Source organism: Aegilops tauschii, chromosome 3, assembly GCF_002575655.3.
Source record: "Aegilops tauschii subsp. strangulata cultivar AL8/78 chromosome 3, Aet v6.0, whole genome shotgun sequence".
Taxonomy (NCBI): Eukaryota; Viridiplantae; Streptophyta; class Magnoliopsida; order Poales; family Poaceae; genus Aegilops; species Aegilops tauschii.
The window spans coordinates 525,746,675-525,760,344 of NC_053037.3; the positions used below are offsets into that span (position 1 = coordinate 525,746,675).

The 13,670-nt window shown below is 47.6% G+C and overlaps 1 protein-coding gene across 4 annotated transcripts; it reads left to right on the forward strand.

Annotated features, from left to right (window-relative positions):
• Nucleotides 1-1,315: 1,315 nt before the first annotated feature.
• Nucleotides 1,316-7,760, forward strand: LOC109758276 (uncharacterized). Of its 4 annotated transcripts, none has more exons than XM_020317126.4 (5): nucleotides 1,316-1,515; nucleotides 1,604-1,717; nucleotides 4,503-4,614; nucleotides 6,501-7,128; nucleotides 7,205-7,760. In XM_020317126.4, exons 3-4 carry the CDS (start codon nucleotides 4,519-4,521, stop codon nucleotides 7,053-7,055), a joined length of 651 nt encoding a protein of 216 aa, XP_020172715.1. In that variant the 5' UTR covers nucleotides 1,316-1,515; nucleotides 1,604-1,717; nucleotides 4,503-4,518; the 3' UTR covers nucleotides 7,056-7,128; nucleotides 7,205-7,760. The 4 variants fall into 4 exon arrangements, with proteins under 4 accessions (XP_020172715.1, XP_020172716.1, XP_045091024.1 ...); XM_045235089.2 differs by having other exon boundaries at nucleotides 1,358-1,515; nucleotides 1,601-1,717; XM_020317127.4 differs by lacking the exon at nucleotides 4,503-4,614.
• The last annotated feature ends 5,910 nt before the right edge of the window (nucleotides 7,761-13,670 follow it).

Below are 13,670 nucleotides of genomic sequence, written 5' to 3' on the forward strand. Positions count from 1 at the left end.
TGGTCGCGGCCCTTCTCGAGGCAGCTTGGCCGCCGCCGGTTCTGGAGGTGGTTGGGGTCGTGGATCTGGGCAAAGTCGTGGCCTTTGGTGGCTTCGTGGTGTTCTCATGGCGGGGCGGCGACCCTGGTGGTGGGAGTTGCGCCGGTCATGGGCGGATTGCGCCGCTCAGATGCGGGCAGGCAACCATGGCCGCTCGGGCGGCATGGTTGCGGGTGTTGGCGGACCGGGGTGGCGGCGGGGGATTTGATGCACCAGCGTACATCACCTACCCAGTCCCGCTCTAGTCGACGGTGACGGCGTCCATGGACGTCGTGTTCCTCCTTGCAGGGTCCGTCGTGGTGCGTCTACTCCCTCCATCTTACTCCAGGTGAAAACTTGATTTTCGGATCGGACGGTGGCGACGTTCGTGCTCTTCCTAGAGGCACCGTCTTGGAGTCCTCGATCCGGCTTGTCCGTCGCACATCCTCCCGGACGGTCGCTCCTTGTGGTGGTGGTCTCCGTCGGCTCTTAGAGGATCCTTTTTGCTCATCTTTTTGATGCTTTGTGTCGTTGAGGTTGTGTGTCGGTGCCCGACATTCGTGTATCTTGCCTTGGGTATGTGTGGCGTGCGTTTGTATCGGATGCTTCGATGTTGTGTTTGTGCTTTATAATATAAATAAAGCAGGGGAAACCCTTTTTCGGAAGGAAGCGTCGCCGGCGTGCGGCGGTGGCATTGGATGATATCGCCGGCCCGGTGGCACCCCCGTTCTCTTCCCCCCTCTGGGCGTCGCTTTCGGAGGATTTGGTTTGCGAGATAGCTTGGAGTGTGCTCTCGAGCAATTTTCTCGACTACGCGCGCTTTCGCGCCGTTTGCCGCAGTTGGTGGTCTGGCACCGTGTGCCCGCGCGGCCGCGGCGTCGCCGATCCGCGCTTCTACCCGCGCCGCTGGATGATGCTGCCGGAGGGCCATGGCCTCTACCCCGGCCACCGCAAGCTGTGTGCAGCCACGTCCGCTTCTTCAACCTCGACACGGGAACCTTCGTCCGCGTCAACCTCCCGCTGTTCAACAACCACTGCGCTCTTGACTCGGTCGTCGGCCTCCTCCTCCAGACGGACGAGGACACGTGCATTGTCCACGGAAAAGAATTCTATGAGACCAGGTCTCACGGGTTAGCAGGTGAGACCCATGGATGATACGTGACATTCATAAATCACACAGATGGGGTGGGGAAAATGTCATTCATCAAGGCGGGTCTCACCTGCTAACCATGAGACCTGGTCTCATATAATTTTTTTTCGCGTGACACGGGGAGCCTTCCCTCCTCCGCTGATCCCTCTTCATTCGTTTTCACCTCTCCCATGTCCTATTCCTCACCTTCCCCTTCCCCTTCCCTCCACCCGACCCAGTTGCTCCGCCCCGTGCTCCGTCCTGCCGCTGGGAGCAGCGTCCGGTGACCCCTTGTTGCTCCGCCCCGACCTCCGTCCTGCTGCCGGGAGCAGCGGTCGGTGACCCCCAGTTGATCACCACAGTCCCTGGTAGGTCTCCTCCTCCACCTCTTCTCTCTCCCCCCTTCCACATAGGCACTTCTCTTTTTCTTGAACCCTAACCTCACCAAATTAGCAGGTTCAGTACCGGATCGACCTCAAGCACACCAGATCTGGACACCTCGAGAGGAGATTGACATCTTGACCATCCCTGCACCTCATCCCTGATCTTAGAGCGCAACGTTTTTGCAAGGTTCGTCTGACTAATCTTTTAATTTGTACCGATGGAAACCTCTGTTCCGAGTTAATTAGCTGCTGATGCATACCCCATTGTCATGTACTTCCTGTTTTTTTTTTGTTTTTTGAAAAGGGGGGATTCCCCGGCCTCTGCATCAGGTAGATGCATACGGCCACTTAGATAAATAAAATAGGTTCAACAATGTCGAAAAGTTGTAAAAGAAACTACGTCGAGCTCACAAAGACCTCGTCATGAAAACACAAAAAAAGGCCATATAGCCACAACCGGCTGGCAGAAAAATAGGTATGGAAACTAATTGCCTATCCTATTACATGACCGCCATCCAAACCGGTTGAATATATCCCGCGCTACCATCTCCCACCGGACAGATCCAGTAACCAAACGCTCCCTGGCCTCCGTCGGAGTGAGTAGGGACCACATACGGATCAACGCCGTAGCACGGAATACAACCTGCAAAAAATGAATAGTAGTTATTCTGTTAAAAGCCAAATCATTTCTGCAGTTCCAAATTGCCCATAACAACGCACAAACTCCTACACGAATGTGTCTAGCTGTACCGGACTCTATCCCATCCAGCCACGTTCCAAATAACAACCCGACCGAACTCGGAGGAGTAATGTTAAAAGCAATTTGCACTGAGCGCCACAAAATTCTTGCCAACGGGCACTCAAAGAATAGATGCTTAATGGTTTCATCCCGATCACAGAAACTACACCTAGTAGATCCTGTCCAATTGCGCTTAACCAAGTTGTCCTTTGTTAGAATGACCTGTTTATGGACAAACCACATAAACACTTTGATTTTCAAAGGAACTTTGACTTTCCAAACATGTTTGGAGTTAGGAATGACACTCGAGTTAATAACATCGATGTACATCGATTTAACGGTAAAATGTCCAGACCTAGTAAGCTTCCAACACAACTGATCGGGCTGATGTTGTAGCCGAACCTCCATCAGTCTACGCACCAGATGAAGCCAAGCTTCCCATCTATTACCAACAAGCACCCTCCTAAACTGAATATTAAGGGGGGTGGCCTGCATAATCGTTGCCACAAGCGCATCACGTTTATGCACAATACGATACAGAGTTGGGTACTGTAATGCCAAAGGAGTCTCACCAAGCCAGGTGTCCTCCCAGAAGCGAGTATCGTTACCATCGCCGACTATAAACTTTGTTCGATTAAAGAAGGCTGTCTTAACTCTCATAAGCCCCTTCCAAAATGGCGAATCAGTTGGTCTCATTGTCACCTGTGACAAAGTTTTGGATTGCAAATACTTGTTACGAAGTATCTGTGCCCAAGTCGCATCAGTCCCATCTGATAACTTATTTAGCCACTTACTAAGCAGGCATCTGTTCTTTACCTCAAGATTCTCGATACCCAACCCCCCCTGATCCTTGGGACGACAAATAATATCCCACTTGGCGAGTCTATACTTTCTTTTTAGATCATCACTCTGCCAAAAAAATCTTGACCGATAAAAGTCCAGCCTTTTCCTAACCCCAACTGGAACCTCAAAGAAAGATAGTAGGAACATCGGCAAACTTGTGAGCACCGAATTAATAAGAATCAACCGGCCTCCATAAGACAGAAGTTTGCCCTTCCAGCAACTAAGTTTCTTTTCGAACCGATCTTCGATACATTTCCACTCTCTGTTCGTGAGCTTACGATGATGAATGGGTATACCTAGGTAAGTAAAAGGTAAAGCCCCTAATTCACAACCAAACAATTGCCTATAAGCCTCTTGTTCCTCCTTGGCTCGACCAAAGCAGAACAACTCGCTTTTATGAAAGTTAATCTTTAAACCGGACAATTGTTCAAATAAACACAACACCAGCTTCATGTTTCTCGCTTTTGCCAAGTCATGCTCCATGAAAATGATTGTATCATCAGCGTATTGCAAAATGGACACACCCCCATCAACTAGGTTGGGCACCAAGCCACCTACCTGACCGGCGTTCTTTGCCCTGCCTATGAGAATGGCCAACATATCGACTACAATGTTGAACAAAATAGGGGACATTGGATCTCCTTGCCTCAGGCCTTTGTGTGTCTGAAAATAATGACCTATATCATCATTGACTTTAATTCCAACACTACCTTTTTGCGTAAAGGATTCTACCTGGCGTCGCCATGCCTCATCTCATGTACTTCCTGTTAAGACATGTATTAACTCACCGTTGCTAAGTGCTGAAGAGTTAGGAGCCTTTTGTAAGTTTTTCTATGTATGGGACAAAGCATATTGGGTGGCCTAGAACTTTACTTATAAAGATGGATTTGCAAAAATTGGATCTTCGATAGGAACTTTAAAAGATGCAAATAGATTAGGTTCTGCTGCTTTTTGTAGTGCAACTATGTTTTAGGACAAATATTGCCAAAGATGAGAAAGGCTGCTCTGTTTTTTATTTTAGACTCTAATAAGTGGGCAAGGGCTCTGGAGACGTTGTGTTATGTTATCAGTTCTTGGAAAAGTCAGATTCACCACTAGCAGACTGCTATGTTTGTCTGAAGTAACATAAATGTTGAGCTTGGGAAAGGTTTCATTATCCAATATGCTAGGTCCTAGGTAAGTATTTAACAAGAGAAGTAGGGAAAACATGCAAGCGGTCATAATGACATTTAGTTTTTCAAAACGAAAAATGTACAGTACGGCTTAACAAATCAAGGTACTCTACTAACAGAATTGATTTAATTTGATGGCAGAGCTGTACACATTCAGCATATGTTGTTTAGCAAATAAACTATTGAGCTCATGATTTCGTTTTGTATGTAACATTTAGTAACATTGGACCCTTAATGGGGATTAGAAAGATGGGGAGTAGAGTGGCTAGCCACTCAGTTCATCAAGATGCACAAGTACAAAATCAAAATAATCTCCTTCAAGCCCAACAGGTTGGCAACTACTGCTGGTTACCATACTTTATGTTGCGTATACATTGCTTACCTTCTTTTTCTACCATTTATGTACGCTACTGTCATAAATTTTTCCTTCCTCAGAAGGATTAGTTTATACTACTATATTTAAAAATCATGTACTCACAATTGTCCAAAGTTGATGGATTCAGCCAACTAGCACTACAACACGTATAGTATTACAATGGCATTCTAAACGCTTCTAGAAGACATAAAAATGCCTCCAATTGTTTTCTGTGGCATTTCTATAAAATGCTAGAGAAGCTCATGAAGGGGAAAGTCAACTGAGACGTTTTCCAGTAACGCCTTGAAAGATCTGGCATTCAGCGGCGTTTTACAGACACCACAAACTAGGTTTCCGGGCAATTTCCTAAAGCGCTGTAAACTTCTCGATCAAAATCGAAAAACAGAACTAACAAATACCATGGGGTCTTCTTCTCTTTGTCTCTTTTTATGTTTTCTGTGCCAAATGGCTATCTATCTTTCTTTCCAGGCTGAGAATTTGAATTAAATCTGACTAGACAAGCCCATTAGCGAGAGAAATGTCATCAGTACTTGTCATTTCTGAAACACTGCTTATGTTTGCACCTTTTAATTACCTCCAACTCTTTCTCGCCAAGCGGTATGGGACTAAAATAACCTCACGCGAGAACAAAAAAAACTGTATAAATAGAGAGGCATGCATGATTCGAACGCTGCATCGGCTGGAAACGCACTTACCACCAGACCAAGAAAAGTAATGTTATTGGCAAGAAATCCATATACCCTTTTTACTGATACATAAACGGGCATGTCCCCTCCATTGATGCCGACGCCCAGGAGTATCCATTAGGAGGCGTTTCTTACAAATGCCTCAAAATCTCTTTCAATTTGAGGCTTCCAGAAAACGCCTCCACAGCTGTCTGTTTTGTGGTGATTTGCAAAAAAGGCCCTGACAGCTTCATCCAGTCCGAGGTGTTTTCCAGAAATGCCTTAAGCTAGAGATGATTTGGGTTGAACCTGATAGAACACCTTCTTAGATGCTATTCCGAGGTGTTTATAAAAACGCCCTGAACAGAACGTTTTCTGTTATTAATGTGTTGTAGTGTAAACAAGCTCTTTGGCTAAGCTGCCCACAAGTAAATTCACTTGATGGGAATGGATATTGGTTTCTGGCTGGTCATCGCGACAGCTGTGTAATCTTGCTGATACTTCTATTTTTAGAGGCACTTACAAATTATAATTAGTGCAAGTATCTTTGAGATTTGGGTAGAACGGGTTGCAAACCAATGTTCTTGCCTCAGAATAGGCCTCCTTATTCTTCTAATTGTTCAGTCATATAAAGAAAAATTCTGCTAACTCTTGCAACTTGGAACCAACTCCCAGAACTCATGTATGACCATTCACTGTGATTGGCTACCCATTGAACTGGGAGTGGTTCTAGAATTCAGTCTCTACATTCGCCCACTGAACCAGCTGGTTTTGTGACACCCGGCTGGTTTTGAATGCACTAATCACAGTGATGGGAACTATTTTGCTTCTGCTACATTTGTTTGTTTGATTAGCCACTGTTTGAAGCAAAAATGTTTTTGAGGCAAATGGTTGCTATTCTTTTTATTGTGACCCAATGGTGAGGATCCCATGGACAATATATTAAGAGAGCCCACCCGGGTGAGATACCACAAATTCGCTCCCAATGGGATTCGAACCTCGGTCAGCCAGGATGCGCCGCTGCGACCTAGCGAGTTCTATGCTATTCTTTTTATCATCTATGCACACACTTGAAACTATTATTGTTTTCGGAAATGTCTTCTCTGTGAAACCATAACATCATTTTCTCAGGCTGCCCCTAACATTAACACACAGTTAATATGTTTAATTGGCAGCTCCAGAGGCATTTCACTCCTCAAATGACTATCCATAACCAGAATCTGACAGCACAGCAGCAGCACCAGCTGCTGCAGCAACAACAGTGGATGAGGCGGAACCAAATGATGGGCCCCCGCGGCGCTCTTATGATGTTGGACAAAACCCAGACCCTGGTAAACGTGAAGCTCGAGAATACCATGGATTCACAAATCGATAGCCCGTACGGATCTCTCACCAGACAACAACAACAGATGCAGCAGCAGCTACTGCAGCAGCAGCAACAGAAGCAGCTCCAGCAACAGCAGGTATTGCAGCTTCAACACCACCACCAGCAACAGCTGCAGCAGCAGCCGCTCCAGCAGCAACAACAACTCCAGCAGCACCACCACCACCAACAGCAACAGCTCCAGCAGCACCACCACCACCAACAGCAACAGCTCCAGCAGCACCACCACCAGCAGCAACAGCAGCTTCAGCAGCATCTGGGCATGTCCGGAAACCAGAGCGCCGAAGCCCAGCTAGCGCAGCAGCAGCTGGGCATGATGGAAACCAGAGCGCACAAGCCCATCTAGCACAGCAGCAGCTGGGCATGTCTGGAAACCAGAGCGCCCATGCCCAGTAGTTCAAACAAGCGCCGCAGTCGATGTAAGTATCCCCAGTTCTTTGCCGGTTTTATGCCGCCATCAACTGCTTCAATCCCTTGATCCGCGCTGTGTTGTAGGAACTCGTATGGCATGCGGGTGCTGCCTGTGAAGGTGGAGGCGTTCCATGAACTGGTGAGCGGGGACTCGTCCAGCGACACCAGCAAACTCACATCTCCCAAGTAGACCATCCATCCTTGTGCTGATGAAAATGTACGGTCGCTGTACTTGCAAGTCTACCATCTCATCTGTACTTGTGACCTCTTGGTCACAAGGCAGCAGCTTAACCACTGCGCCAAGGCTCCCCTTCGTGTGCCCAACAAATAGAACAACAAAATAAGCTACCAAAGGTACAAAATAAACTTCCACGTGATTACAGGTTCTATAATGAGATATCATTTGCAGTTTCTAAACTGCTAGCTGAAAATATCCAAGTCAAATTGCATAAAGTAAGTACCAGTGGGCAGTGGACAATTGATTTATTGTGCAGAAAATATTTTAAAACAGGTGTGCAAATATCAATGGTGTATAGCATCTGTACAGAAAACAATGGGATTGTAAGTAGCACAAACACCTCTTCAGAGCTGCTTGTGAATTGGGAGTATTCTGAGCTTCTGACTGTCGAGATTTTTTTCAGTTTGGGTTTCATCGAGGGCATAAACTATTGTGGCTGGCTGGCTGGTTGGTTATTTATTATTATAAGAGAAAAAAAAAGCAGAGGTGTAACTAAAACTATCATGTTGTTAGTACAAAAGACCGAGGATTAATTGTGAGTAAGATTTACCCAAATGCGAAGCTTTCTCTTCACCTTCCAACAAAGCCATCCGGGTTTTTTGGTTTCCTTTTCAGAATATACCAGCCCTTTGTTTCTAAAAGGACCACAAGAAGAATGGCACAATAAATAAATAAGATGATCCAAGGAATAATTGTGATGACACACAAATTAGGGCCACCGACATACCAAGCATTGCGAATGCAGCAGCTAATGACATGTTGCATGAGGCTATAAGGACCTGGGTTAATGCCATCGTTATATCCATCAAATGGTTGAGACCAAGCACCGGTACCGAGACGGTATTGCACAAAACGACCGTTCACTGGATATGGATACACAACTGTCTCAGTGATGATGGTTGGCAGTGCCTTGGAGGAGACACTCAGGCTCCTATCCTCAAGGAAGAGGGCTCGGTCTCCGATGCTTGTTACCGGGACAAACCTCTCGAAGATGAGGTCTTCGAGTTTGTAGATCAAAATGTGTGTCATGGAGCTGTCCGTATACCCGACAAGCAGGATCTGCGAGTCGCATTCTACAAGATGGTAGCCGCCGTAGAGCTTATCTGCCGGGCATGTGGCAATCATCTTTGGCGGCAGCGGCGGCGAACCAACCTCCATCTGGAAGACCAGCGAGCCATTATCGCAAGGAAATTGCACCAAATATAGCTTGCCTTGGAGCGACAAGGGCGCGATGTTTACTGGGATTTCCCAGCTTGGCATCGTCCATTGCCGGTCCTGGGAGGTAGCAAAGGCTACACGTCGCAGATGATGGAACACAAGCATCATGGTGATGGGCTCCAGCACTGCAGGACACACTAGCACAGACGCATTATCTGACAAAGGACCACCACCAGTCAGGATCATTACCACGAGGGACTGAGGGGTCGTTCTGCAGCTGCGCGAGGAGGGTGGCGAGCGGTGGGAGCTCGGCGATGTCGCCGGTGAACGGGTGGACAGCGGAAAAAAATTATATGAGACCAGGTCTCACGGTTAGCAGGTGAGACCCGCCCTTATGAATTCTTTTCCGTGTCACGCCCCAAGGGGAATCAAGGTCAGAATCGAACTAGAACCTAGCAGATCTCACGAGAAAGGGGAAAGTGTCTGCGAACTGGGGTTTATATTGCTATAAGATGTATACTTGTTTGATAGAATGGTTCTCAGAATAAGACGATGCTATCACAGACGGGGCTGCTGGCTTATATAGCTCAGCTGGCAATGGGTAAAAATGGTACAGTGATTGACAAATGACCACCGCAGTAAAAGCACACTCCGGACAGAGAGTAGGCGAGTAAGGCGAGCCATTAGATGGCTATCTCTGTCTTGAATCGGTGCCGCACGTTAACTGAAGGTAGAAGGCACTCCTAACTGAATATTCAGGCTTGACAATACCCCCCGGTGAGAACGAGCTTGTCCTCAAGGAGGTGATTGGTTGAACCATCGGTCGATGCTGTCCTTGAAGAAGGCCGGAAAGGTTTTCTTCATGAATGCTGCGTCTTCCCATGAAGCCTCATCGGGAGGGAGGTTAGCCCATTGAATAAGCCATTGTACGACGGGTAAGTTTTTGCGAGGGATCTGACGGGTTTCCAGGACCAGAACGGGTTCGGTTTGGATCATCCCATCAACACGAACCAGTGGGAGGTCGGCGTAGGGAATGGCTTTCTGTCTGGCATGCTTCTTTAGTTGGCTCACGTGAAAGACCGGATGAATGTTCACCTTGTCACGCAATAGCAGTTTGTAGGCCACACGCCCCACTTTGGCGATTGTCCGGAAGGGGCCGTAGTACTTACTTTGGAGTTTAATGTGTGTCCGCAGTCCAAAAGCATTCAGATGATATGGCTGCATCTTGAGGTAGACCATATCACCCACTGCCAGAGTTCTTTCAGTGCGTTTGCGATCTGCATATTTCTTCATATGTGCCTGGGCTGCAAGTAAGTTACTTTTCAGCTGCTGCAGTAGTGCATCTCTGTCCGTGAAGAACCGCTGTGCAGCCCCATCCAGGTCAGCCGGCAGGATGTTTTCACAAATATTAGGAGGTGGATAGCCATAAGCTGCTTCGAAAGGTGTCTTCTGCAAGGATGAGTGATATGAGGTGTTGTACCAATATTCTGCCATTGACAGATGCTTTGCCCAATTCTTGGGTTGTGTTGACGTCAGGCAGCGCAGGTAATTCTCAATGCATTGGTTCACACGTTCCGTTTGGCCGTCGAACTTAGGGTGATATGCAGTGCTGTAGCGTAGCTCTGTGCCCATCCCTTTGAAAATGTCCTTCCAAAACTGACTGGTGAAGATACAATCCCGATCAGAAACAATGGCTAGAGGGGGGCCATGTAACTTAAGAACGTTGTCAATAAAAGCTTGAGCTACTGTCTGGATAGTGCAGGGGTGAGAAAGTGGTATGAAATGGGCAAACTTTGACAGTCTGTCGACTACCACAAAGATAACATCCTCGTTGTGAGATTTGGGAAGGCCTTCGATAAAATCCATGCTCAAGTGAGTCCAAACTATGTCAGGTAGTTGTAGAGGGTCCAGGTATCCAGGATAAGGGTAGTTCTCTCCTTTTTTTTTCTGACAAGTAGGGCATTCGGTAACAACCTTGTCCACTTCTTGCTTCATTCCTGGCCAATAAAAGATTTGCTTGAGCCTGTGGTATGTGGCTTTCATACCGGAGTGTCCACCAAATGCTGATGCATGCAAAGCAGTCAACAAGTTAGTTCTCAAGTTCTGGTCCTTTCCCACATAAATCCTGCCTTTGTGCCTAATGATGCCAGAATGCAGGGTGTTCTGGTTAGCAGTGTGAGTAGGTGATAGGAGTTTTTCCAGAATTGATTTGCAAGTGCTGTCATTGCTGTAAGATTCTTCCACTGCAGAGATCCATTGGGGTGTGACCATAGACATGGCTGAGAGGGGGGGGGGGTGTTTCCTAGAAAGGGCATCAACAGCAACATTTTCCTTCCCCTTTTTGTATTGCAGTGTGAAATTGAATTCCAGTAACTTGAGCATTAACTTGTGTTGTATCCCCGTTGTAACCTTCTGGTCTGTCATAAACTGAAGGCTTTGGTGATCTGTTCTGATGATCAATTCATTCCCCAGCTAGAATTGCAAGTGCTTCTTTCTCATAGGTGGAGAGAGCAGCATTTTTGGGGCAGAAAGTTGAGCTGTAAAAGGCCAATGGTCTGCCTTGCTGCATCATAAATGCTCCCATACCTACACCAGATGCATCTGTCTCCAGGATGAAGGGTTCAACAAAATTGGGTAAAGCTAGGACAGGATCTTGTATCATTGCTTGCTTCAAAGCTTGAAATGCTGCTGTTTGAGTCTCTGTCCAGTTGAAGTTGTTTTTTTGAGTACATCATGGAGGGGTCTGGCAATAAGACCAAAGTCTTTCACAAAGCGTCTGTAGTAGCCACATAAGCCCAAAAAGCCTCTTAACTGTGTAGGTGTAGAGGGCATTGACCATTCAGCCACTGCAGCTACCTTGGATGGGTCTATGGATACCCCCTCACCAGTGATGATATGACCAAAATATTCCACTTGCTGGGTAGCAAAGACACACTTGGAGAGTTTAACATATAACTGGTGCTCTTGAAGCAAATGAAGTACAATTTGCAAGTGGGCCACATGGTCAGAGAGAGATTTGCTGAAGATGAGGATATCATCAAAGAATACCAACACAAAACTTTCTGAGATAAGGGCCAAATATGCTGTTCATGAGGGCCTGAAAAGTGCCAGGAGCATTGGCCAGTCCAAAGGGCATCACCAGAAATTCATAGTGGCCAAAGTATGTTCTAAATGCTGTTTTTGGTATGTCTTTTTCATCCATTCTAACTTGGTGGTAGCCTGACCTGAGGTCCAACTTAGTGAAATAAGTTGCTCCATGTAGTTCATCCACCAAATCTTCAATGACAGGAATTGGAAACTTGTTCTTAATAGTTGCAGCATTTAATTTTCTATAGTCAACGCACATTCTCCAAGTTCCATCTTTTTTCATTACTAAAATTGCTGGAGAAGAGTAAGGGCTTTCACTGGCTCTTATAATCTTGTCTCTGAGCATGGCATCAATTTGTCTTTCTTAATTCATTTTTCTGCATATGTGGAACCCTGTATGGCTTGGAGTTGGGGGGAACTGCCTGTTCTTTGAGAGGTATTTTATGGTCATGGTTGAGGGAGTCCTGGATTAGGGGGTCCCCGGGCGTCCAGGCTAAGTGACGTGGGCCGGACTGGTGGGCCGTGAAGATACAAGATAGAAGGCCTTCCCCCGTGTCCAGATGGGACTCTTCTTTGCGTGGATGGCAAGCTTGGCGTTCGGATGTGAAGATTCCTTTCTCTATAAACCGACTCTGTACAACCCTAGGCCCCTCCGGTGACTATATGAACCGGAGGGTTTAGTCCGTAGAGGCAATCATAATCATACAGGCTAGACATCTAGGGTTTAGCCATTATGATCTCGAGGTAGATCAGCTCTTGTAACCCCTATACTCCTCAAAGTCAATCAAGCAGGAAGTAGGGTATTACCTCTGTTAAGAGGGCACGAACCTGGGTAAACATCGTGTCCCCCGCCTCCTGTTGCCTTCGATCCTCAGACGCACAGTTCGGGACCCCCTACCCGAGATCGGCCGGTTTTGACACCGACATTGGTGCATTCATTGAGAGTTCCTCTGTGATGTCGACAGAAGGTTTGATGGCTCGTTCGATCATCTACAATGATGCTGTGTCGGGGGAGACTCCCCTCGGCCAAATTTTCGTATTCGGCTGCTTCATACTGCGTGCCAACTCGATCGGCCACCTTGAGAAGATCGATAGCTACGCCCCTGGTCATCAGATCAGTTTCGGGAACCTAAATTATGTCGCTGATATCTGAGGAGACTTGATCTTCGAAGGGTTCGCGGCCCCGACCACGGCTCTGGCCCTAGATCCGGAGTAACTACCGGGTCCGAAGATGGGAGCCTGGAGCCCACCGGGCTCTCCGCTACAAACCGCATTATCGAGGATCCGGAGACAATCGTGTCCACGGCGAACATGGAATCAGTCCAGGTTCCCCCTATCATTAAAAGGCTGGACTCGCCACCGGACTCCAGATCCAAACTCTCGAGGTCCGCGTCAAAAAGGCATAGCCAGGAAGCTCTCACTCCGGCCAGCCCTACGGACTCTCGCCTCCACGTCCAAACCTCGCTCTTAAACGAGGCTCTGGACTTAATGCGATCCCTCACTATCTCAGAGGAATTTCTTCAGAACTACGCCTAGCCCGGACTAGGGGCTGAGAGCGGGGAATTTTACGTCCCACCCACCACCCACTTCATAGCCACTGTCGAAGATTTAACCGACATGCTGGACTACACCTCCAAAGACATCGACGGCATGGACGACGATGCTGGAGACGAACACGGCCAAGACCCGCCGTTTACCGGACGTTGGACGGCCACCTCCACATATGACGTGTATATGGTGGACACACCCAAAGAGGATGACGATGACGGCAAGAAGGATCCGGTTGAGGACAAGCCTACTGAAGCACCTCCAAAGCGTCGACGTCAGCGGCGCCGCTCAAAATCCCGTCGCGAAAAAGACAGCAATATCGGCACCGGAGACAATAACACTCCGGAGAATGCCGAAGACCCCGAAGCCCCTGTCGAGCCAACATCCGAACATGATGATTGGGAGGATGGGCAAGTTAACCCCGACGATCCGGTCGGGAACGAGGACTCGGAGGATAGTAACTACCTACCGATCTCCGAAGAGGATGCGAGCCTCGGCGACGAAGACTTCATCGTGCCA